Source organism: Scyliorhinus torazame, chromosome 6 (assembly GCF_047496885.1).
Source record: "Scyliorhinus torazame isolate Kashiwa2021f chromosome 6, sScyTor2.1, whole genome shotgun sequence".
NCBI classification, from domain to species: domain Eukaryota; kingdom Metazoa; phylum Chordata; class Chondrichthyes; order Carcharhiniformes; family Scyliorhinidae; genus Scyliorhinus; species Scyliorhinus torazame.
In genome coordinates, this window is record NC_092712.1 from 43,961,678 (window position 1) to 43,985,419 (window position 23,742).

The following is a 23,742-nucleotide window of genomic DNA, read 5'->3' on the forward strand; positions in this document are numbered from 1 at the left end:
GCACATCTTTGGACTGTGGAGGAAACCGGAGCACCCGGAGGAAACCCACGCTCACACAGGGAGAACGTGCAGACTCCGCACAGACAGTGACCCAAGCCGGGAAATCGAACCACGGACCCTGGAGCTGTGAAGCAATTGTGCTAACCACAATGCTACCGTGCTGCCCCTAATGTCTTATCTGAAGGACGAGAGCAATGACAATGCAGCACCTCCCTCAGTATTTTTCACGGTGTAGAGGTTCCGTGTTTTACTGCGGAAATGAATGAAAATGAAAAATGAAAATCGCTTATTGTCACAAGTAGGCTTCAAATGAAGTTACTGTGAAAAGCCCCTAGTTGCCACATTCCGGCGCCTGTTCGGGGAGGCTGTTATGGGAGGCTGTTAAGGGGTGTGGGCACGGTTCCGGCACAAACTGGGAAACACTGGGAATTAGCAAGTGGATTCTAAAGGTTCCGTTACAAAGGCAAATACCCAAGAGATAAAACTGCAGAATTACAATTCAGATAAAGGAGAGAAAATTAATGACACATTATAACCGGCAGTCTAAATTGCTTTGCACTTCAAACTGAAAGTTCAACCGGTTGTTCTTATTTTTTTTAAACTAAGGGAAGTGTGTGAAAGCCCTTTCGAGTTACTTTCGTTTTCACTTGCTCAGACAACTGCTGAGTTAAGACAGGACAAACAAGAAGCTATGGCTGAAGGGGGAAAAACAGTGGTGAACCAGGTAGGCTGAAATAGGAGGGAAAACAATGTGCTGGAAATATATTTGGCACATCACAGTTAGGAACGATCTATAAGCAATTAATATTTCTGTAAATGTCACGAAGAGCAAAGTTTGGACCACAATGGACGGTTGTGTGTCTCTGTCTGAGTGTGTTTATCTATATCTGTGTGTACCTGTTTTGTGTATATATCTATATCTGTGTGTACCTGTTTGTGTGTATATATCTATCTGTTTATCTGTCTCAGTCTCTGTGTGCATATATCTATATCTGTGTGAGTGTATGTGTGTGTGTATCTGTCTGTGTGTATGTATCTGTATCTGTGTGAGTGTGTGTATCTGTCTGTGTGTATGTATCTGTATCTGTGTGAATCTGTCTGTGTGTATTTATCTGTATCTGTGTGAGTGTGTGCATCTCAGTCTCTGTGTGTATCTATATCTGTGTGAGTGTATCTGTCTGTGTGTATATATCTATATCTGTGTGTGCGTCTCAGTCTCTGTCTGTGTGTATCTATATCTGTGTGAGTGTATATGTCTGTGTGTATATATCTATATCTGTGTGTGTGTCTCAGTCTCTGTCTGTGTGTATCTATATCTGTATGAGTGTATCTGTCTGTGTGTATATCTATATCTCTGTGTGTGCATCTGTCTGTGTGCGTATATCTATATCTGTGTGTGAGTGTATCTGTCTGTGTGTGTATATCTATATCTGTGAGAGTGTATCTGTCTGTGTGTATATATCTATATCTGTGTGTGTGTGTATATCTATATCTGTGTGAGTGTATCTGTCTGTGTGTGTACATCTATATATGTGTGTGTATCTGTCTGTGTATATATCTATATCTGTGTGTGTGTGTATCTGTGTGTGTGTGTATATCTATATTTGTGTGTGTATCTGTGTGTGTGTGTATATCTATATCTGTGTGTGTGTGTATATCAATATCTGTCTGTGTGTGTATATCTATATCTGTGTGGTGTGTGTATATCTATATCTGTGTGTGTATCTGTGTGTGTGTGTATATCTATATCTGTCGTGTGTCTGTATATCAATATCTGTCTGTGTGTGTATATCTATATCTGTGTGTGTGTGTATATCTATATCTGTCTGTGTGTGTATATCTATATCTGTGTGTATGTGTATCTGTCTGTGTGTGTATATCTATATCTGTGTGAGTGTATCTGTCTGTGTGTGTATATCTATATCTGTGTGTGTGTGTATATCTATTTAGTGTAGGTTAGATGGCTTTTGTTTCGGTGGCAACATCGTGGGCCGAAGGGCCTGTATTGCGCTGTATTGTTCTATGTTCTATATGTTCTATATCTGTGTGTGTGTGTATATCTATATCTGTGTGTGTGTGTATCTGTGTGTGTGTGTATATCTATATCTGTGTGAGTGTATCTGTCTGTGTGTGTATATCTATATCTGTGTGTGTGTGTATATCTATATCTGTGTGTGTATCTGTCTGTGTGTGTATATCTATATCTGTGTGAGTGTATCTGTCTGTGTGTGCATATCTATATCTGTGTGGTGTGTGTGTATCTGTCTGTGTGTGTATATCTATATCTGTGTGAGTGTATCTGTCTGTGTGTGTATATCTATATCTGTGTGTGTGTGTGTATATCTATATCTGTGTGTGTGTGTGTGTGTCTGTCTGTGTGTATGACTCTGCGTGTGTGTATGACTCTGTCTCTGTCCATGTGTATAACTCTGCCTGTGTTTGTGTATTTCCTTCTCTCTCTGACTCTGTGAGTGCCCGTCTCTTATTGCATTTGTCTCTCCCTCCCTCTGTGTTTCTTTGCATGTGTATCGTTCCTCTCTGTCTGGACCTGTCTCACTTTCTGTGTGCTTGTTTCTGTCCTTCTCTCTCTCATGCACTGTGTGACTGTCTCTAATTCTTTATGTTTTCCTCTGTGTACCACCATGTCTGTGTCTGTGTGTGTGTGTGTTTCTCTCCAATCTCCCCCTCTCTTAGTGTCTGTATGCATGTCTCTCTCTCGGCATGTGAGTTCCAGAAACTTGATGGGGATTTCCAGCTGTAGTTCCCCTTTTGTGCACTGGTAAAAATGAAAGCAACTTGCACAAAGTTGACATGCCAATGTAATAGCTCTCCATTTGAAGCTGTAGAGAACGTCTATGCTTCATCTTGCTGGAGTTGGGTACTTCCCACGAAAACTAGAGGCCACACACAGATTCTCAAGTTACACAGCATTTAAAATGAGGTCGTTTGGGCCATTGAGTCTGTGCTGGCTCCCTGCAAAGAAATCCACTCTGTCCCACTCCCCCCGCTCAGTCTCACTCCCCCCGCTCAGTCCCACTCCCCCCGCTCAGCCCCACTCCCCCCACTCAGTCCCACTCCCCCCACTCCCCCCGCTCAGTCCCACTCCCCCCGCTCAGTCTCACTCCCCCCGCTCAGTCCCACACCCCCCGCTCAGCCCACTCCCCCCGCTCAGTCCCACTCCCCCCCACTCCTCCCGCTCAGTCCCACTCCCCCCGCTCAGTCTCACTCCCCCCCCGCTCAGTCCCACTCCCCTCGCTCAGTCCTACTCCCCGGCTCAGTCCCACTCCCCCCGCTCAGTCCTACACCCCCCCCCCCCCCCCACTCAGTCCCACAACCCCACTCAGCCCCACTCCCCCCCGCTCAGTCGCACTCCCCCCCGCTCAGTCTCACTCCCCCGCTCAGTCCCACTCCCCCTGCTCAGCCCACTACCCCCGCTCAGGCCCACTCCCCCCCGCTCAGTCCCAGTCCCCCCACTCAGTCCCACACCCCTCGCTCAGTCCCACTCCCCCGGCTCAGTCCCAGTCCCCCCGCTCAGTCCTACACCACCCCCCTTCGCTCAGTCCCACACCCCCCACTCAGTCCCACTCTCCGCTGAGTCCCACTCTCCGCTCAGTCCCACTCCCCTCGCTCCGTCCCCTCCCCCCACTCAGTCCCACTCCCCCCGCTCAATCCCATTCCCCCCGCTCAGTCGCACCCCCCCCGCTCAGTCTACCTCCCCCCGCTCTGTCCCACCACTCCTGCTCAGTCCCACTCCCCCTGCTCTGTCCCACTCCCCCTGCTCAGTCCTACTCCCCCCGCTCAGTCCCAGCCCTCCTGCTCAGTCCCAGCCCTCCTGCTCAGTCCCACTCCCCCCGCTCAGTCTCACTCCCCCCGCTCAGTCCCACTCCCCCCGCTCAGTCCCACTCCCCCCTCCCCCCGCTCAGTCCCACTCCCCCCGGCACAGTCCCACTCCCCCCGGCACAGTCCCACTCCCCCCGCTCAGTCCCACTCCCCCCCTCCCCCCGCTCAGTCCCACTACCCCGGCTCAGTACCCCCCCCCCGCTTAGTCCCACCTCCCCCCGCTCAGTCCCACTCCCCCCGCTCTGTCCCACCTCCCTCCCCGCTCAGTCGTACTCCCCCTGCTCACTCCCACTCCCCCCGCTCCGTCCCACACCCCCCCCGCTCAGTCTCACCCTCCCCGCTCAGCCCCACTCAGTCTCACTCCCCCCGCTCAGTCCCACTCCCCCCGATCAGTCCCACTCCCCCGGCTCAGTCCCACTCCCCCAGCTCAGTCCCACATCCCCCGCTCAGTCCCACTCCCCCCGCTCAGTCCCACTCCCCCCGATCAGTCCCACTCCCCCCGCTCAGTCCCACTCTCCACCCTCAGTCCCATCTCCCTCCCCGCTCAGTCCCACTCGCCTTGCTCAGTCCCACTCCCCTTGCTCAGTCCCACCCCCCCCGTTCAGTCCCACTCTCCCCGCTCTGTCCCCACCCCCCCGCTCAGTTCCACCTCCCCCGCTCAGTCCCACTCTCCAGCTCAGTCCCACCTCCCCCCCCCGCTCAGTCCAACACCCCCCGCTCATTCCCACTCGCCCCGCTCAGTCCCACTCCGCCCACTCAGTCTCACTTCCCCCGCACTGTCCCACTCCCCTCGCTCAGTCCCACTCCCCCCGTTCAGTCCCAGTCCCCCCGCTCAGTCTCACTCCCCCCGCTCTGTCCCACTCCCCTCGCTCAGTCCCACTCCCCCCGCTCAGTCCCACTCCCCCCGCTCAGCCCCCCCCCCGCTCAGTTCCACCTCCCCCCGCTCAGTCCCACTCACCCCACTCAGTCCCACTTCCCCCGCTCAGTCCCACTCCCCCCCCGATCAGTCCTACTCCCCCCACTCTCTCACACTCCCCCTGCGCAGTCCCACTCCCCCCGCTCCGTCCCACTCCCCCCGCTCAGTCCCCTCCCCCCACTCAGTCCCACTCCCCCCGCTCAGTCCCACTCCCCCCGCTCAGTCGCACTCCCCCCACTCAGTCTCACTCCCCCCGCTCTGTCCCACTCCCCCCGCTCAGTCCAACACCCCCCGCTCTGTCCCACTCCCCTCGCTCAGTCCCACTCCCCCCGCTCAGTCCACTCCCCTTGCTCAGTCCCACTCCCCCCGCTCAGTCCCACCCCTCCTGCTCAGTCCCAGTCCCCCTGCTCTGTCCCACTCCCCTCGCTCAGTCCCACTCCCCCCGCTCAGTCTCACTCCCCCCGCTCAGTCCCACTCCCCCCGCTCAGTCCCACTTCCCCCGCCCAGTCCCACTCCCCCCCCGATCAGTCCTACTCCCCCCACTCTCTCACACTCCCCCTGCTCAGTCCCACTCCCCCCGCTCCGTCCCACTCCCCCCGCTCAGTCCCCTCCCCCCACTCAGTCCCACTCCCCCCGCTCAGTCCCACTCCCCCCGCTCAGTCGCACTCCCCCCACTCAGTCTCACTCCCCCCGCTCTGTCCCACTCCCCCCGCTCAGTCCAACACCCCCCGCTCTGTCCCACTCCCCTCGCTCAGTCCCACTCCCCCCGCTCAGTCCACTCCCCTTGCTCAGTCCCACTCCCCCCGCTCAGTCCCACCCCTCCTGCTCAGTCCCAGTCCCCCTGCTCTGTCCCACTCCCCTCGCTCAGTCCCACTCCCCCCGCTCAGTCTCACTCCCCCCGCTCAGTCCCACTCCCCCCGCTCAGTCCCACTCCCCCCGCTCAGTCCCACTCCCCCTGCACAGTCCCAATCCACCCCTCAGTTTCACACCCCCCGCTCAGTCCCACTCCCCCTGCTCAGTCCTACTACCCCCGCTCAGTACCCCCGCCCCCCGCTTAGTCCCACCTCCCCACCGCTCAGTCCCACTCCCCCCGCTCTGTCCCACCTCCCGCCCCGCTCAGTCGTACTCCCCCTGCTCAGTCCCACTCCCCCCCCTCCGTCCCACTTCCCCCGCCCAGTCCCACTCCCCCCCCGATCAGTCCTACTCCCCCCACTCTCTCACACTCCCCCTGCTCAGTCCCACTCCCCCCGCTCCGTCCCACTCCCCCCGCTCAGTCCCCTCCCCCCACTCAGTCCCACTCCCCCCGCTCAGTCCCACTCCCCCCGCTCAGTCGCACTCCCCCCACTCAGTCTCACTCCCCCCGCTCTGTCCCACTCCCCCCGCTCAGTCCAACACCCCCCGCTCTGTCCCACTCCCCTCGCTCAGTCCCACTCCCCCCGCTCAGTCCACTCCCCTTGCTCAGTCCCACTCCCCCCGCTCAGTCCCACCCCTCCTGCTCAGTCCCAGTCCCCCTGCTCTGTCCCACTCCCCTCGCTCAGTCCCACTCCCCCCGCTCAGTCTCACTCCCCCCGCTCAGTCCCACTCCCCCCGCTCAGTCCCACTCCCCCCGCTCAGTCCCACTCCCCCCGCACAGTCCCAATCCACCCCTCAGTTTCACACCCCCCGCTCAGTCCCACTCCCCCTGCTCAGTCCTACTACCCCCGCTCAGTACCCCCGCCCCCCGCTTAGTCCCACCTCCCCACCGCTCAGTCCCACTCCCCCCGCTCTGTCCCACCTCCCGCCCCGCTCAGTCGTACTCCCCCTGCTCAGTCCCACTCCCCCCGCTCCGTCCCACCCCCCCCGCTCAGTCTCACTCTCCCCGCTCAGCCCCACTCAGTCTCAGTCCCCCCGCTCAGTCCCACTCCCCCCGCTCAGTCCCACTCCCCCCGATCAGTCCCACTCCCCCGGCTCCGTCCCACTCCCCCCGCTCTGTCTCACTCCCCGCGCTCAGTCCGACTCCCCCCGCTCTGTCCAACTCCCCTCGCTCAGTCCCACTCCCCCCGCTCAGTCCCACTCCCCTTGCTCAGTCCCACTCCCCCCGCTCAGTCCCACCCCTCCTGCTCAGTCCCACTCCCCCTGCTCTGTCCCACTCCCCCTGCTCAGTCCTACTCCCCCCGCTCAGTCCCAGCCCTCCTGCTCAGTCCCACTCCCCCCGCTCAGTCTCACTCCCCCCGCTCAGTCCCACTCCCCCCGCTCAGTCCCACTCCCCCCGCTCAGTCCCACTCCCCCCGCACAGTCCCACTCCCCCGCTCAGTCCCACCCCCCCCGCTCAGTCCCACTCACCCTGCTCAGTCCCACTACCCCCGCTCAGTCCCACTCCCCCCGCTCCGTCCCACCCCCCCGCTCAGTCTCACTCTCCCCGCTCAGCCCCACTCAGTCTCACTCCCCCCGCTCAGTCCCACTCCCCCCGCTCAGTCCCACTCCCCCCGATCTGTCCCACTCCCGCGGCTCAGTCCCACTCCCCCCGCTCAGTCCCACTCCCCCCGCTCAGTCCCACTCCCCCCGATCAGTCCCACTCCCCTCGCTCAGTCCCACTCCCCCCGGCACAGTCCCACTCCCCCCGCTCAGTCCCACTCCCCCCTCCCCCCGCTCAGTCCCACTACCCCGGCTCAGTACCCCCCCCCCCCGCTTAGTCCCACCTCCCCCCGCTCAGTCCCACTCCCCCCGCTCTGTCCCACCTCCCTCCCCGCTCAGTCGTACTCCCCCTGCTCACTCCCACTCCCCCCGCTCCGTCCCACACCCCCCCCGCTCAGTCTCACCCTCCCCGCTCAGCCCCACTCAGTCTCACTCCCCCCGCTCAGTCCCACTCCCCCCGATCAGTCCCACTCCCCCGGCTCAGTCCCACTCCCCCCGCTCAGTCCCACATCCCCCGCTCAGTCCCACTCCCCCCGCTCAGTCCCACTCCCCCCGATCAGTCCCACTCCCCCCGCTCAGTCCCACTCTCCACCCTCAGTCCCATCTCCCTCCCCGCTCAGTCCCACTCGCCTTGCTCAGTCCCACTCCCCTTGCTCAGTCCCACCCCCCCCGTTCAGTCCCACTCTCCCCGCTCTGTCCCCACCCCCCCGCTCAGTTCCACCTCCCCCGCTCAGTCCCACTCTCCAGCTCAGTCCCACCTCCCCCCCCCGCTCAGTCCAACACCCCCCGCTCATTCCCACTCGCCCCGCTCAGTCCCACTCCGCCCACTCAGTCTCACTTCCCCCGCACTGTCCCACTCCCCTCGCTCAGTCCCACTCCCCCCGTTCAGTCCCAGTCCCCCCGCTCAGTCTCACTCCCCCCGCTCTGTCCCACTCCCCTCGCTCAGTCCCACTCCCCCCGCTCAGTCCCACTCCCCCCGCTCAGTCCCCCCCCCGCTCAGTTCCACCTCCCCCCGCTCAGTCCCACTCACCCCACTCAGTCCCACTTCCCCCGCTCAGTCCCACTCCCCCCCCGATCAGTCCTACTCCCCCCACTCTCTCACACTCCCCCTGCGCAGTCCCACTCCCCCCGCTCCGTCCCACTCCCCCCGCTCAGTCCCCTCCCCCCACTCAGTCCCACTCCCCCCGCTCAGTCCCACTCCCCCCGCTCAGTCGCACTCCCCCCACTCAGTCTCACTCCCCCCGCTCTGTCCCACTCCCCCCGCTCAGTCCAACACCCCCCGCTCTGTCCCACTCCCCTCGCTCAGTCCCACTCCCCCCGCTCAGTCCACTCCCCTTGCTCAGTCCCACTCCCCCCGCTCAGTCCCACCCCTCCTGCTCAGTCCCAGTCCCCCTGCTCTGTCCCACTCCCCTCGCTCAGTCCCACTCCCCCCGCTCAGTCTCACTCCCCCCGCTCAGTCCCACTCCCCCCGCTCAGTCCCACTTCCCCCGCCCAGTCCCACTCCCCCCCCGATCAGTCCTACTCCCCCCACTCTCTCACACTCCCCCTGCTCAGTCCCACTCCCCCCGCTCCGTCCCACTCCCCCCGCTCAGTCCCCTCCCCCCACTCAGTCCCACTCCCCCCGCTCAGTCCCACTCCCCCCGCTCAGTCGCACTCCCCCCACTCAGTCTCACTCCCCCCGCTCTGTCCCACTCCCCCCGCTCAGTCCAACACCCCCCGCTCTGTCCCACTCCCCTCGCTCAGTCCCACTCCCCCCGCTCAGTCCACTCCCCTTGCTCAGTCCCACTCCCCCCGCTCAGTCCCACCCCTCCTGCTCAGTCCCAGTCCCCCTGCTCTGTCCCACTCCCCTCGCTCAGTCCCACTCCCCCCGCTCAGTCTCACTCCCCCCGCTCAGTCCCACTCCCCCCGCTCAGTCCCACTCCCCCCGCTCAGTCCCACTCCCCCTGCACAGTCCCAATCCACCCCTCAGTTTCACACCCCCCGCTCAGTCCCACTCCCCCTGCTCAGTCCTACTACCCCCGCTCAGTACCCCCGCCCCCCGCTTAGTCCCACCTCCCCACCGCTCAGTCCCACTCCCCCCGCTCTGTCCCACCTCCCGCCCCGCTCAGTCGTACTCCCCCTGCTCAGTCCCACTCCCCCCCCTCCGTCCCACTTCCCCCGCCCAGTCCCACTCCCCCCCCGATCAGTCCTACTCCCCCCACTCTCTCACACTCCCCCTGCTCAGTCCCACTCCCCCCGCTCCGTCCCACTCCCCCCGCTCAGTCCCCTCCCCCCACTCAGTCCCACTCCCCCCGCTCAGTCCCACTCCCCCGCTCAGTCGCACTCCCCCCACTCAGTCTCACTCCCCCCGCTCTGTCCCACTCCCCCCGCTCAGTCCAACACCCCCCCGCTCTGTCCCACTCCCCTCGCTCAGTCCCACTCCCCCCGCTCAGTCCACTCCCCTTGCTCAGTCCCACTCCCCCCGCTCAGTCCCACCCCTCCTGCTCAGTCCCAGTCCCCCTGCTCTGTCCCACTCCCCTCGCTCAGTCCCACTCCCCCCGCTCAGTCTCACTCCCCCCGCTCAGTCCCACTCCCCCCGCTCAGTCCCACTCCCCCCGCTCAGTCCCACTCCCCCCGCACAGTCCCAATCCACCCCTCAGTTTCACACCCCCCGCTCAGTCCCACTCCCCTGCTCAGTCCTACTAGCCCCCGCTCAGTACCCCCGCCCCCCGCTTAGTCCCACCTCCCCACCGCTCAGTCCCACTCCCCCCGCTCTGTCCCACCTCCCGCCCCGCTCAGTCGTACTCCCCCTGCTCAGTCCCACTCCCCCCGCTCCGTCCCACCCCCCCCGCTCAGTCTCACTCTCCCCGCTCAGCCCCACTCAGTCTCAGTCCCCCGCTCAGTCCCACTCCCCCCCGCTCAGTCCCACTCCCCCCGATCAGTCCCACTCCCCGGCTCCGTCCCACTCCCCCCGCTCTGTCTCACTCCCCGCGCTCAGTCCGACTCCCCCCGCTCTGTCCAACTCCCCTCGCTCAGTCCCACTCCCCCCGCTCAGTCCCACTCCCCTTGCTCAGTCCCACTCCCCCCGCTCAGTCCCACCCCTCCTGCTCAGTCCCACTCCCCCTGCTCTGTCCCACTCCCCCTGCTCAGTCCTACTCCCCCCGCTCAGTCCCAGCCCTCCTGCTCAGTCCCACTCCCCCCGCTCAGTCTCACTCCCCCGCTCAGTCCCACTCCCCCCGCTCAGTCCCACTCCCCCCGCTCAGTCCCACTCCCCCCCGCACAGTCCCACTCCCCCGCTCAGTCCCACCCCCCCCGCTCAGTCCCACTCACCCTGCTCAGTCCCACTACCCCCGCTCAGTCCCACTCCCCCCGCTCCGTCCCACCCCCCCGCTCAGTCTCACTCTCCCCGCTCAGCCCCACTCAGTCTCACTCCCCCGCTCAGTCCCACTCCCCCCGCTCCAGTCCCACTCCCCCCGATCTGTCCCCACTCCCGCGGCTCAGTCCCACTCCCCCCGCTCAGTCCCACTCCCCCCGCTCAGTCCCACTCCCCCCGATCAGTCCCACTCCCCTCGCTCAGTCCCCACTCCCCCCGCTCAGTCCCACTCTCCACCCTCAGTCCCATCTCCCTCCCCGCTCAGTCCCACTCCCCTTGCTCAGTCCCACTCCCCTTGCTCAGTCCCACCCCCCCCGTTCAGTCCCACTCTCCCGCTCTGTCCCACTCCCCCCGCTCTGTCTCAGTCCCCACGCTCCAGTCCCACTCTCCAGCTCAGTCCCACCTCCCCCCGCCCCGCTCAGTCCAACACCCCTCGCTCAGTCCCACTCCCCCCGCTCAGTCTCACTCCCCCCGCTCAGTCCCACTCCCCCGCTCAGTCCGACTCCCCCCGCTCAGTCCCACTCCCCCCGCACAGTCCCAATCCACCCCTGTTCCACACCCCCCGCTCAGTCCCACTCCCCTGCTCAGTCCTACTACCCCCGCTCAGTACCCCCCCCCCCCCGCTTAGTCCCCACCTCCCCCCCGCTCAGTCCCACTCCCCCCGCTCTGTCCCACCTCCCGCCCCCGCTCAGTCGTACTCCCCTGCTCAGTCCACTCCCCCCGCTCCGTCCCACCCCCCCCGCTCAGTCTCACTCTCCCCGCTCAGCCCCACTCAGTCTCAGTCCCCCCCGCTCAGTCCCACTCCCCCGCTCAGTCCCACTCCCCCCCGATCAGTCCCACTCCCCCGGCTCCGTCCCACTCCCCCCGCTCTGTCTCACTCCCCGCGCTCAGTCCCGACTCCCCCCGCTCTGTCCCACTCCCCTCGCTCAGTCCCACTCCCCCCGCACAGTCCCACTCCCCCCGCTCAGTCCCACCCCCCCCCCCGCACTGTCCCACTCCCCTCGCTCAGTCCCCACTCCCCCCGTTCAGTCCCAGTCCCCCCGCTCAGACTCACTCCTCCCGCTCTGTCCCACTCCCCTCGCTCAGTCCCACTCCCCCCGCTCAGTCCCCACTCCCCCCGCTCAGTCCCCCCCCCCCGGCTCAGTTCCACTCCCTCCGCTCAGTCCCACCTCCCCCCCACTCAGTCCCACTTCCCCCGCTCAGTCCCACTCCCCCCCCGATCAGTCCTACTCCCCCCGCTCTCTCACTCCCCCTGCTCAGACCACTCCCCCCGCTCCGTCCCACTCCCCCGCTCAGTCCCCTCCCCCCACTCAGTCCCACTCCCCTTGCTCAGTCCCACTCCCCCTGCTCAGTCCCACCCCTCCTGCTCAGTCCCACTCCCCTGCTCTGTCCCACTCCCCCTGCTCAGTCCTACTCCCCCCGCTCAGTCCCAGCCCTCCTGCTCAGTCCCACTCCCCCCGCTCAGTCTCACTCCCCCCGCTCAGTCCACTCCCCCCGCTCAGTCCCACTCCCCCCCCCCCCCCCCGCTCAGTCTCACTCTCCCCGCTCAGCCCCACTCAGTCTCACTCCCCCCGCTCAGTCCCGCTCCCCCCGCTCAGTCCCACTCCCCCCGCTCAGACCCACTCCCCCCGCTCAGTCCCACTCCCGCCTCTCAGTCCCACTCCCCCCGCTCAGTACCACACCCCCGCTCAGTCCCACTCCCCCTGCTCAGTCCCACTCCCCCCGCTCAGTCCCACCCCCGCCCCTGCGAAGTCCCACCTCCCCCCGCTCAGTCCCACTCCCCCCGCTCAGTCCCACTCCCCCCGCTCAGTCCCAGCCCCCCCTCTGTGAAGTCCCACTTCCCCCCGCTCTGTCCCACTCCCCACGCTCAGTCCCACCCCTCCTGCTCAGCCCCCTCCCCCCGCTCAGTCCCACTCCACCCGCTCAGTCCCACTCCCCCCGCTCAGTCCCAGCCCCCCCTCTGTGAAGTCCCACTTCCCCCCGCTCTGTCCCACTCCCCACGCTCAGTCCAACCCCTCCTGCTCAGCCCCCTCCCCCCACTCAGTCCCACTCCCCACGCTCAGTCCCACTCCCCCCGCTCAGTCCCACTCCCCCCGCTCAGTCCCACTCCCCCCGATCAGTCCCACTCCCCTCGCTCAGTCCCACTCCCCCCGCTCAGTCCCACTCTCCACCCTCAGTCCCATCTCCCTCCCCGCTCAGTCCCACTCCCCTTGCTCAGTCCCACTCCCCTTGCTCAGTCCCACCCCCCCGTTCAGTCCCACTCTCCCCGCTCTGTCCCACTCCCCCCGCTCTGTCTCAGTCCCCACGCTCAGTCCCACTCTCCAGCTCAGTCCCACCTCCCCCGCCCCGCTCAGTCCAACACCCCTCGCTCAGTCCCACTCCCCCCGCTCAGTCTCACTCCCCCCGCTCAGTCCCACTCCCCCCGCTCAGTCCCACTCCCCCCGCTCAGTCCCACTCCCCCCGCACAGTCCCAATCCACCCCTCAGTTCCACACCCCCCGCTCAGTCCCACTCCCCCTGCTCAGTCCTACTACCCCCGCTCAGTACCCCCCCCCCCCCGCTTAGTCCCACCTCCCCCCCGCTCAGTCCCACTCCCCCCGCTCTGTCCCACCTCCCGCCCCGCTCAGTCGTACTCCCCCTGCTCAGTCCCACTCCCCCCGCTCCGTCCCACCCCCCCGCTCAGTCTCACTCTCCCCGCTCAGCCCCACTCAGTCTCAGTCCCCCCGCTCAGTCCCACTCTCCCCGCTCAGTCCCACTCCCCCCCGATCAGTCCCACTCCCCCGGCTCCGTCCCACTCCCCCCGCTCTGTCTCACTCCCCGCGCTCAGTCCGACTCCCCCCGCTCTGTCCCACTCCCCTCGCTCAGTCCCACTCCCCCCGCACAGTCCCACTCCCCCCGCTCAGTCCCACCCCCCCCCCGCACTGTCCCACTCCCCTCGCTCAGTCCCACTCCCCCCGTTCAGTCCCAGTCCCCCCGCTCAGTCTCACTCCCCCCGCTCTGTCCCACTCCCCTCGCTCAGTCCCACTCCCCCCGCTCAGTCCCACTCCCCCCGCTCAGTCCCCCCCCCCCGCTCAGTTCCACCTCCCTCCGCTCAGTCCCACTCCCCCCACTCAGTCCCACTTCCCCCGCTCAGTCCCACTCCCCCCCCGATCAGTCCTACTCCCCCCGCTCTCTCACTCCCCCTGCTCAGTCCCACTCCCCCCGCTCCGTCCCACTCCCCCCGCTCAGTCCCCTCCCCCCACTCAGTCCCACTCCCCTTGCTCAGTCCCACTCCCCCTGCTCAGTCCCACCCCTCCTGCTCAGTCCCACTCCCCCTGCTCTGTCCCACTCCCCCTGCTCAGTCCTACTCCCCCCGCTCAGTCCCAGCCCTCCTGCTCAGTCCCACTCCCCCCGCTCAGTCTCACTCCCCCCGCTCAGTCCCACTCCCCCCGCTCAGTCCCACTCCCCCCCCCCCCGCTCAGTCTCACTCTCCCCGCTCAGCCCCACTCAGTCTCACTCCCCCCGCTCAGTCCCGCTCCCCCCGCTCAGTCCCACTCCCCCCGCTCAGACCCACTCCCCCCGCTCAGTCCCACTCCCGCCTCTCAGTCCCACTCCTCCCGCTCAGTACCACACCCCCGCTCAGTCCCACTCCCCCTGCTCAGTCCCACTCCCCCCGCTCAGTCCCACCCCCGCCCCTGCGAAGTCCCACCTCCCCCCGCTCAGTCCCACTCCCCCCGCTCAGTCCCACTCCCCCCGCTCAGTCCCAGCCCCCCCTCTGTGAAGTCCCACTTCCCCCCGCTCTGTCCCACTCCCCACGCTCAGTCCCACCCCTCCTGCTCAGCCCCCTCCCCCCACTCAGTCCCACTCCCCACGCTCAGTCCCACTCCCCCCGCTCAGTCGGACTCCCCCCGCTCAGTCTCACTCCCCCCGCTCTGTCCCACTCCCCCCGCTCAGTCCAACACCCCCCGCTCTGTCCCACTCCCCTCGCTCAGTCCCACTCCCCCGCTCAGTCCCACTCCCCTTGCTCAGTCCCCACTCCCCCCGCTCAGTCCCACCCCTCCTGCTCAGTCCCACTCCCCCTGCTCTCTCCCACTCCCCCTGCTCAGTCCCACTCCCCCCGCTCAGTCCCACCCCTCCTGCTCAGTCCCACTCCCCCCGCTCAGTCTCAGTCCCCTCGCTCAGTCCTACTCCCCCGGCTCAGTCCCACTCCCCCCGCTCAGTCCTACACCCCCCCCCCCCCACTCAGTCCCACAACCCCACTCAGCCCCACTCCCCCCCGCTCAGTCGCACTCCCCCCGCTCAGTCTCACTCCCCCGCTCAGTCCCACTCCCCCTGCTCAGCCCCACTACCCCCGCTCAGGCCCACTCCCCCCCGCTCAGTCCCAGTCCCCCCACTCAGTCCCACACCCCTCGCTCAGTCCCACTCCCCCGGCTCAGTCCCAGTCCCCCCGCTCAGTCCTACACCACCCCCCTTCGCTCAGTCCCACACCCCCCACTCAGTCCCACTCTCCGCTGAGTCCCACTCTCCGCTCAGTCCCACACCCCTCGCTCCGTCCCCTCCCCCCACTCAGTCCCACTCCCCCCGCTCAATCCCATTCCCCCCGCTCAGTCGCACCCCCCCCCGCTCAGTCTACCTCCCCCCGCTCTGTCCCACCCCTCCTGCTCAGTCCCACTCCCCCTGCTCTGTCCCACTCCCCCTGCTCAGTCCTATTCCCCCCGCTCAGTCCCAGCCCTCCTGCTCAGTCCCAGCCCTCCTGCTCAGTCCCACTCCCCCCGCTCAGTCTCACTCCCCCCGCTCAGTCCCACTCCCCCCGCTCAGTCCCACTCCCCCCTCCCCCCGCTCAGTCCCACTCCCCCCGGCACAGTCCCACTCCCCCCGCTCAGTCCCACAGCCCCCGCTCAGTCCCACTACCCCGGCTCAGTACCCCCCCCCCGCTTAGTCCCACCTCCCCCCGCTCAGTCCCACTCCCCCCGCTCTGTCCCACCTCCCGCCCCGCTCAGTCGTTCTCCCCCTGCTCACTCCCACTCCCCCCGCTCCGTCCCACACCCCCCCCGCTCAGTCTCACCCTCCCCGCTCAGCCCCACTCAGTCTCACTCCCCCCGCTCAGTCCCACTCCCCCCGATCAGTCCCACTCCCCCGGCTCAGTCCCACTCCCCCCGCTCAGTCCCACATCCCCCGCTCAGTCCCACTCCCCCCGCTCAGTCCCACTCCCCCCGATCAGTCCCACTCCCCCCGCTCAGTCCCACTCTCCACCCTCAGTCCCATCTCCCTCCCCGCTCAGTCCCACTCGCCTTGCTCAGTCCCACTCCCCTTGCTCAGTCCCACCCCCCCCGTTCAGTCCCACTCTCCCCGCTCTGTCCCCACCCCCCCGCTCAGTTCCACCTCCCCCGCTCAGTCCCACTCTCCAGCTCAGTCCCACCTCCCCCCCCCGCTCAGTCCAACACCCCCCGCTCATTCCCACTCGCCCCGCTCAGTCCCACTCCGCCCACTCAGTCTCACTTCCCCCGCACTGTCCCACTCCCCTCGCTCAGTCCCACTCCCCCCGTTCAGTCCCAGTCCCCCCGCTCAGTCTCACTCCCTCCGCTCTGTCCCACTCCCCTCGCTCAGTCCCACTCCCCCCGCTCAGTCCCACTCCCCCCGCTCAGTCCCCCCCCCGCTCAGTTCCACCTCCCCCCGCTCAGTCCCACTCACCCCACTCAGTCCCACTTCCCCCGCCCAGTCCCACTCCCCCCCCGATCAGTCCTACTCCCCCCACTCTCTCACACTCCCCCTGCTCAGTCCCACTCCCCCCGCTCCGTCCCACTCCCCCCGCTCAGTCCCCTCCCCCCACTCAGTCCCACTCCCCCCGCTCAGTCCCACTCCCCCCGCTCAGTCGCACTCCCCCCACTCAGTCTCACTCCCCCCGCTCTGTCCCACTCCCCCCGCTCAGTCCAACACCCCCCGCTCTGTCCCACTCCCCTCGCTCAGTCCCACTCCCCCCGCTCAGTCCACTCCCCTTGCTCAGTCCCACTCCCCCCGCTCAGTCCCACCCCTCCTGCTCAGTCCCAGTCCCCCTGCTCTGTCCCACTCCCCTCGCTCAGTCCCACTCCCCCCGCTCAGTCTCACTCCCCCCGCTCAGTCCCACTCCCCCCGCTCAGTCCCACTCCCCCCGCTCAGTCCCACTCCCCCCGCACAGTCCCAATCCACCCCTCAGTTTCACACCCCCCGCTCAGTCCCACTCCCCCTGCTCAGTCCTACTACCCCCGCTCAGTACCCCCCCCCCCGCTTAGTCCCACCTCCCCCCCGCTCAGTCCCACTCCCCCCGCTCTGTCCCACCTCGCGCCCCGCTCAGTCGTACTCCCCCTGCTCAGTCCCACTCCCCCCGCTCCGTCCCACCCCCCCCGCTCAGTCTCACTCTCCCCGCTCAGCCCCACTCAGTCTCAGTCCCCCCGCTCAGTCCCACTCCCCCCGCTCAGTCCCACTCCCCCCGATCAGTCCCACTCCCCCGGCTCCGTCCCACTCCCCCCGCTCTGTCTCACTCCCCGCGCTCAGTCCGACTCCCCCCGCTCTGTCCAACTCCCCTCGCTCAGTCCCACTCCCCCCGCTCAGTCCCACTCCCCTTGCTCAGTCCCACTCCCCCCGCTCAGTCCCACCCCTCCTGCTCAGTCCCACTCCCCCTGCTCTGTCCCACTCCCCCTGCTCAGTCCTACTCCCCCCGCTCAGTCCCAGCCCTCCTGCTCAGTCCCACTTCCCCCGCTCAGTCTCACTCCCCCCGCTCAGTCCCACTCCCCCCGCTCAGTCCCACTCCCCCCGCTCAGTCCCACTCCCCCCGCACAGTCCCACTCCCCCGCTCAGTCCCACCCACCCCGCTCAGTCCCACTCACCCTGCTCAGTCCCACTACCCCCGCTCAGTCCCACTCCCCCCGCTCCGTCCCACCCCCCCGCTCAGTCTCACTCTCCCCGCTCAGCCCCACTCAGTCTCACTCCCCCCGCTCAGTCCCACTCCCCCCGCTCAGTCCCACTCCCCCCGATCTGTCCCACTCCCGCGGCTCAGTCCCACTCCCCCCGCTCAGTCCCACTCCCCCCGCTCAGTCCCACTCCCCCCGATCAGTCCCACTCCCCTCGCTCAGTCCCACTCCCCCCGCTCAGTCCCACTCTCCACCCTCAGTCCCATCTCCCTCCCCGCTCAGTCCCACTCCCCTTGCTCAGTCCCACTCCCCTTGCTCAGTCCCACCCCCCCGTTCAGTCCCACTCTCCCCGCTCTGTCCCACTCCCCCCGCTCTGTCTCAGTCCCCACGCTCAGTCCCACTCTCCAGCTCAGTCCCACCTCCCCCGCCCCGCTCAGTCCAACACCCCTCGCTCAGTCCCACTCCCCCCGCTCAGTCTCACTCCCCCCGCTCAGTCCCACTCCCCCCGCTCAGTCCCACTCCCCCCGCTCAGTCCCACTCCCCCCGCACAGTCCCAATCCACCCCTCAGTTCCACACCCCCCGCTCAGTCCCACTCCCCCTGCTCAGTCCTACTACCCCCGCTCAGTACCCCCCCCCCGCTTAGTCCCACCTCCCCCCCGCTCAGTCCCACTCCCCCCGCTCTGTCCCACCTCCCGCCCCGCTCAGTCGTACTCCCCCTGCTCAGTCCCACTCCCCCCGCTCCGTCCCACCCCCCCGCTCAGTCTCACTCTCCCCGCTCAGCCCCACTCAGTCTCAGTCCCCCCGCTCAGTCCCACTCCCCCCGCTCAGTCCCACTCCCCCCCGATCAGTCCCACTCCCCCGGCTCCGTCCCACTCCCCCCGCTCTGTCTCACTCCCCGCGCTCAGTCCGACTCCCCCCGCTCTGTCCCACTCCCCTCGCTCAGTCCCACCCCCCCGCACAGTCCCACTCCCCCCGCTCAGTCCCACCCCCCCCCGCACTGTCCCACTCCCCTCGCTCAGTCCCACTCCCCCCGTTCAGTCCCAGTCCCCCCGCTCAGTCTCACTCCTCCCGCTCTGTCCCACTCCCCTCGCTCAGTCCCACTCCCCCCGCTCAGTCCCACTCCCCCCGCTCAGTACCCCCCCCCGCTCAGTTCCACCTCCCTCCGCTCAGTCCCACTCCCCCCACTCAGTCCCACTTCCCCCGCTCAGTCCCACTCCCCCCCCGATCAGTCCTACTCCCCCCGCTCTCTCACTCCCCCTGCTCAGTCCCACTCCCCCCGCTCCGTCCCACTCCCCCCGCTCAGTCCCCTCCCCCCACTCAGTCCCACTCCCCTTGCTCAGTCCCACTCCCCCTGCTCAGTCCCACCCCTCCTGCTCAGTCCCACTCCCCCTGCTCTGTCCCACTCCCCCTGCTCAGTCCTACTCCCCCCGCTCAGTCCCAGCCCTCCTGCTCAGTCCCACTCCCCCCGCTCAGTCTCACTCCCCCCGCTCAGTCCCACTCCCCCCGCTCAGTCCCACTCCCCCCCCCCCCCGCTCAGTCTCACTCTCCCCGCTCAGCCCCACTCAGTCTCACTCCCCCCGCTCAGTCCCGCTCCCCCCGCTCAGTCCCACTCCCCCCGCTCAGACCCACTCCCCCCGCTCAGTCCCACTCCCGCCTCTCAGTCCCACTCCCCCCGCTCAGTACCACACCCCCGCTCAGTCCCACTCCCCCTGCTCAGTCCCACTCCCCCCGCTCAGTCCCACCCCCGCCCCTGCGAAGTCCCACCTCCCCCCGCTCAGTCCCACTCCCCCCGCTCAGTCCCACTCCCCCCGCTCAGTCCCAGCCCCCCCTCTGTGAAGTCCCACTTCCCCCCGCTCTGTCCCACTCCCCACGCTCAGTCCCACCCCTCCTGCTCAGCCCCCTCCCCCCGCTCAGTCCCACTCCCCCCGCACAGTCCCAATCCACCCCTCAGTTCCACACCCCCCGCTCAGTCCCACTCCCCCTGCTCAGTCCTACTACCCCCGCTCAGTACCCCCCCCCCCCCCGCTTAGTCCCACCTCCCCCCCGCTCAGTCCCACTCCCCCCGCTCTGTCCCACCTCCCGCCCCGCTCAGTCGTACTCCCCCTGCTCAGTCCCACTCCCCCCGCTCCGTCCCACCCCCCCGCTCAGTCTCACTCTCCCCGCTCAGCCCCACTCAGTCTCAGTCCCCCCGCTCAGTCCCACTCCCCCCGCTCAGTCCCACTCCCCCCCGATCAGTCCCACTCCCCCGGCTCCGTCCCACTCCCCCCGCTCTGTCTCACTCCCCGCGCTCAGTCCGACTCCCCCCGCTCTGTCCCACTCCCCTCGCTCAGTCCCACTCCCCCCGCACAGTCCCACTCCCCCCGCTCAGTCCCACCCCCCCCCGCACTGTCCCACTCCCCTCGCTCAGTCCCACTCCCCCCGTTCAGTCCCAGTCCCCCCGCTCAGTCTCACTCCCCCCGCTCTGTCCCACTCCCCTCGCTCAGTCCCACTCCCCCCGCTCAGTCCCACTCCCCCCGCTCAGTCCCCCCCCCCGCTCAGTTCCACCTCCCTCCGCTCAGTCCCACTCCCCCCACTCAGTCCCACTTCCCCCGCTCAGTCCCACTCCCCCCCCGATCAGTCCTACTCCCCCCGCTCTCTCACTCCCCCTGCTCAGTCCCACTCCCCCCGCTCCGTCCCACTCCCCCCGCTCAGTCCCCTCCCCCCACTCAGTCCCACTCCCCTTGCTCAGTCCCACTCCCCCTGCTCAGTCCCACCCCTCCTGCTCAGTCCCACTCCCCCTGCTCTGTCCCACTCCCCCTGCTCAGTCCTACTCACCCCGCTCAGTCCCAGCCCTCCTGCTCAGTCCCACTCCCCCCGCTCAGTCTCACTCCCCCCGCTCAGTCCCACTCCCCCCGCTCAGTCCCACTCCCCCCCCCCCGCTCAGTCTCACTCTCCCCGCTCAGCCCCACTCAGTCTCACTCCCCCCGCTCAGTCCCGCTCCCCCCGCTCAGTCCCACTCCCCCCGCTCAGACCCACTCCCCCCGCTCAGTCCCACTCCCGCCTCTCAGTCCCACTCCTCCCGCTCAGTACCACACCCCCGCTCAGTCCCACTCCCCCTGCTCAGTCCCACTCCCCCCGCTCAGTCCCACCCCCGCCCCTGCGAAGTCCCACCTCCCCCCGCTCAGTCCCACTCCCCCCGCTCAGTCCCACTCCCCCCGCTCAGTCCCAGCCCCCCCTCTGTGAAGTCCCACTTCCCCCCGCTCTGTCCCACTCCCCACGCTCAGTCCCACCCCTCCTGCTCAGCCCCCTCCCCCCACTCAGTCCCACTCCCCACGCTCAGTCCCACTCCCCCCGCTCAGTCGGACTCCCCCCGCTCAGTCTCACTCCCCCCGCTCTGTCCCACTCCCCCCGCTCAGTCCAACACCCCCCGCTCTGTCCCACTCCCCTCGCTCAGTCCCACTCCCCCGCTCAGTCCCACTCCCCTTGCTCAGTCCCACTCCCCCCGCTCAGTCCCACCCCTCCTGCTCAGTCCCACTCCCCCTGCTCTCTCCCACTCCCCCTGCTCAGTCCCACTCCCCCCGCTCAGTCCCACCCCTCCTGCTCAGTCCCACTCCCCCCGCTCAGTCTCAGTCCCCCCGCTCAGTCCCACTCCCCCCGCTCTGTCCCACCTCCCGCCCCGCTCAGTCCCACTCCCCCCGCTCAGTCCCACTCCCCTCGCTCAGACCCACACCCCCCTATCAGTCCCACTCCCCCCCGCTCAGTCCCACTCCCCCCCTCTTTCCCACTCCCCCCGCTCACTCCCACTCCCCCCGCTCAGTCCCACTCCCCCCGCTCTGTCCCACTCCCCCCACTCAGTCCCACTCCCCCCGCTCAGTCCCACTCCCCCCGCTCAGTCCCACTCCCCCCGCTCAGTCCCACTCCCCCCGCTCAGTCCCACTCCCCGCTCTGTCCCTCTCCCCCCACTCAGTCCCACTCCCCCCGCTCATTCCCACTCCCCCCGCTCAGTCCCACTCCCCCCGCTCATTCCCACTCCCCCCGCTCAGTCTCACTCCCCCCGCTCATTCCCACTCCCCCCGCTCAGTCTCACTCCCCCTGCTCAGTCTCACTCCCCCCGCTCAGTCCCACTCCCCCGCTCAGTCCCACTCCCCCGGCTCAGTCCCACTCCCCGGCTCAGTCCCACTCCCCCCGCACAGTCCCACTCCCCCCGCTCAGTCCCACTACCCCGCTCAGTCCCACTCCCCCTGCTCAGTCCTACTACCCCCGCTCAGTACCCCCCCCCCGCTTAGTCCCACTCCCCCCGCTCAGTCCCACTCCCCCCGCTCTGTCCCACCTCCCGGCCCTCCTCAGTCGTACTCCCCCTGCTCAGTCCCACTCCCCCCGCTCCGTCCCACCCCCCCCCCCACTCAGTCTCACTCCCCCCGCTCAGACCCACTCCCCCCGCTCAGTCCCACTCCCGCCTCTCAGTCCCACTCCCCCCGCTCAGTACCACACCCCCGCTCAGTCCCACTCCCCCCGCTCAGTCCCACTCCCGCCTCTCAGTCCCACTCCCCCCGCTCAGTCCCACTCCCCCGCTCAGTCCCACTCCCCCCGCTCAGTCCCACTCCCCCCGCTCAGTCCCACCCCCGCCCCTGCGAAGTCCCACCTCCCCCCGCTCAGTCCCACTCCCCCCGCTCAGTCCCACTCCCCCGCTCAGTCCCAGCCCCCCCCCCCTGCGAAGTCCCACCTCCCCCACTCTGTCCCACTCCCCCCGCTCAGTCCCACCTCCCGGCCCTCCTCAGTCGTACTCCCCCCGCTCCGTCCCACCCCCCCCCCCCGCTCAGTCTCACTCTCCCCGCTCAGCCCCACTCAGTCTCAGTCCCCCCGCTCAGTCCCACTCCCCCCGCTCAGTCCCACTCCCCCCCGATCAGTCCCACTCCCCCGGCTCCGTCCCACTCCCCCCGCTCAGTCCCACTCCCCCCGCTCTGTCCCACCTCCCGGCCCTCCTCAGTCGTACTCCCCCTGCTCAGTCCCACTCCCCCCGCTCCGTCCCCCCCCCCCCCCCCCCCTCAGTCTCACTCTCCCCGCTCAGCCCCACTCAGTCTCACTCCCCCGCTCAGTCCCACTCCCCCCGCTCAGTTCCACTCTCCCCGCTCAGACCCACTCCCCCCGCTCAGTCCCACTCCCGCTTCTCAGTCCCACTCCCCCCGCTCAGTACCACACCCCCGCTAAGTCCCACTCCCCCTGCTCAGTCCCACTCCCCCCGCTCAGTCCCACCCACGCCCCTGCGAAGTCCCACCTCCCCCCGCTCAGTCCCACTCCCCCCGCTCAGTCCCACTCCCCCCGCTCAGTCCCAGCCCCCCCCTGTGAAGTCCCACCTCCCCCCGCTCTGTCCCACTCCCCTGCTCAGTCCCACTCCCCCCGCTCAGTCCCAGCCCCCCCCCCTGTGAAGTCCCACCTCCCCCCGCTCTGTCCCACTCCCCTGCTCAGTCCCACTCCCCCCGCTCAGTCCCACCCCTCCTGCTCAGTCCCACCCTCCCTGCTCTGTCCCACTCCCCCTGCTCAGTCCCACTCCCCCTGCTCAGTCCGACTCCCCCCGCTCAGTCCCACCCCTCCTGCTCAGTCCCACTCCCCCCGCTCAGTCTCACTCCCCCCGCTCAGTCCCACTCCCCCCGCTCAGTCCCACTCCCCCGCTCAGTCCCACTCCCCCCGCTCAGTCCCACTGCCACCGCTCAGTCCCACTCCCCCCGCTCAGTCCCACACCCCCCGCTCAGTCCCACTCCCCCTGCTCAGTCCTACTACCCCCGCTCAGTATCCCCCCCCCCGCTTTGTCCCACCTCCCCCCGCTCAGTCCCACTCCCCCCGCTCTGTCCCACCTCCCGCCCCGTTCAGTCCCACTCCCCCCGCTCAGTCCCACTCCCCCCACTCAGTCCCACTCCCCCCCCTCTTTCCCACTCCCCCCGCTCACTCCCACTCCCCCCGCTCAGTCCCACTCCCCCCGCTCTGTCCCACTCCCCTCGCTCAGTCCCACTCCCCCCGCTCAGTCCCACTCCCCCCGCTCAGTCCCCCCCCCCCCGCTCAGTTCCACCTCCCTCCGCTCAGTCCCACTCCCCCCACTCAGTCCCACTTCCCCCGCTCAGTCCCACTCCCCCCCCGATCAGTCCTACTCCCCCCGCTCTCTCACTCCCCCTGCTCAGTCCCACTCCCCCCGCTCCGTCCCACTCCCCCCGCTCAGTCCCCTCCCCCCACTCAGTCCCACTCCCCTTGCTCAGTCCCACTCCCCCTGCTCAGTCCCACCCCTCCTGCTCAGTCCCACTCCCCCTGCTCTGTCCCACTCCCCCTGCTCAGTCCTACTCACCCCGCTCAGTCCCAGCCCTCCTGCTCAGTCCCACTCCCCCCGCTCAGTCTCACTCCCCCCG

At 67.1% G+C, this 23,742-nt stretch overlaps 1 protein-coding gene across 2 annotated transcripts in view; it reads left to right on the forward strand.

The window, feature by feature from the left end:
- The first annotated feature begins 652 nt into the window (after positions 1-652).
- The window catches only part of LOC140424771 (NEDD8 ultimate buster 1-like), a 169,652-nt gene continuing 146,562 nt past the window's right edge, over positions 653-23,742 (forward strand). For both annotated transcript variants that reach the window (XM_072508160.1, XM_072508161.1), the window contains exon 1: positions 653-724. In XM_072508160.1, coding sequence (XP_072364261.1) covers positions 692-724 — 33 coding nt within the window. In that variant the 5' untranslated portion in view covers positions 653-691. The remainder of the gene's footprint in view (positions 725-23,742) is intronic.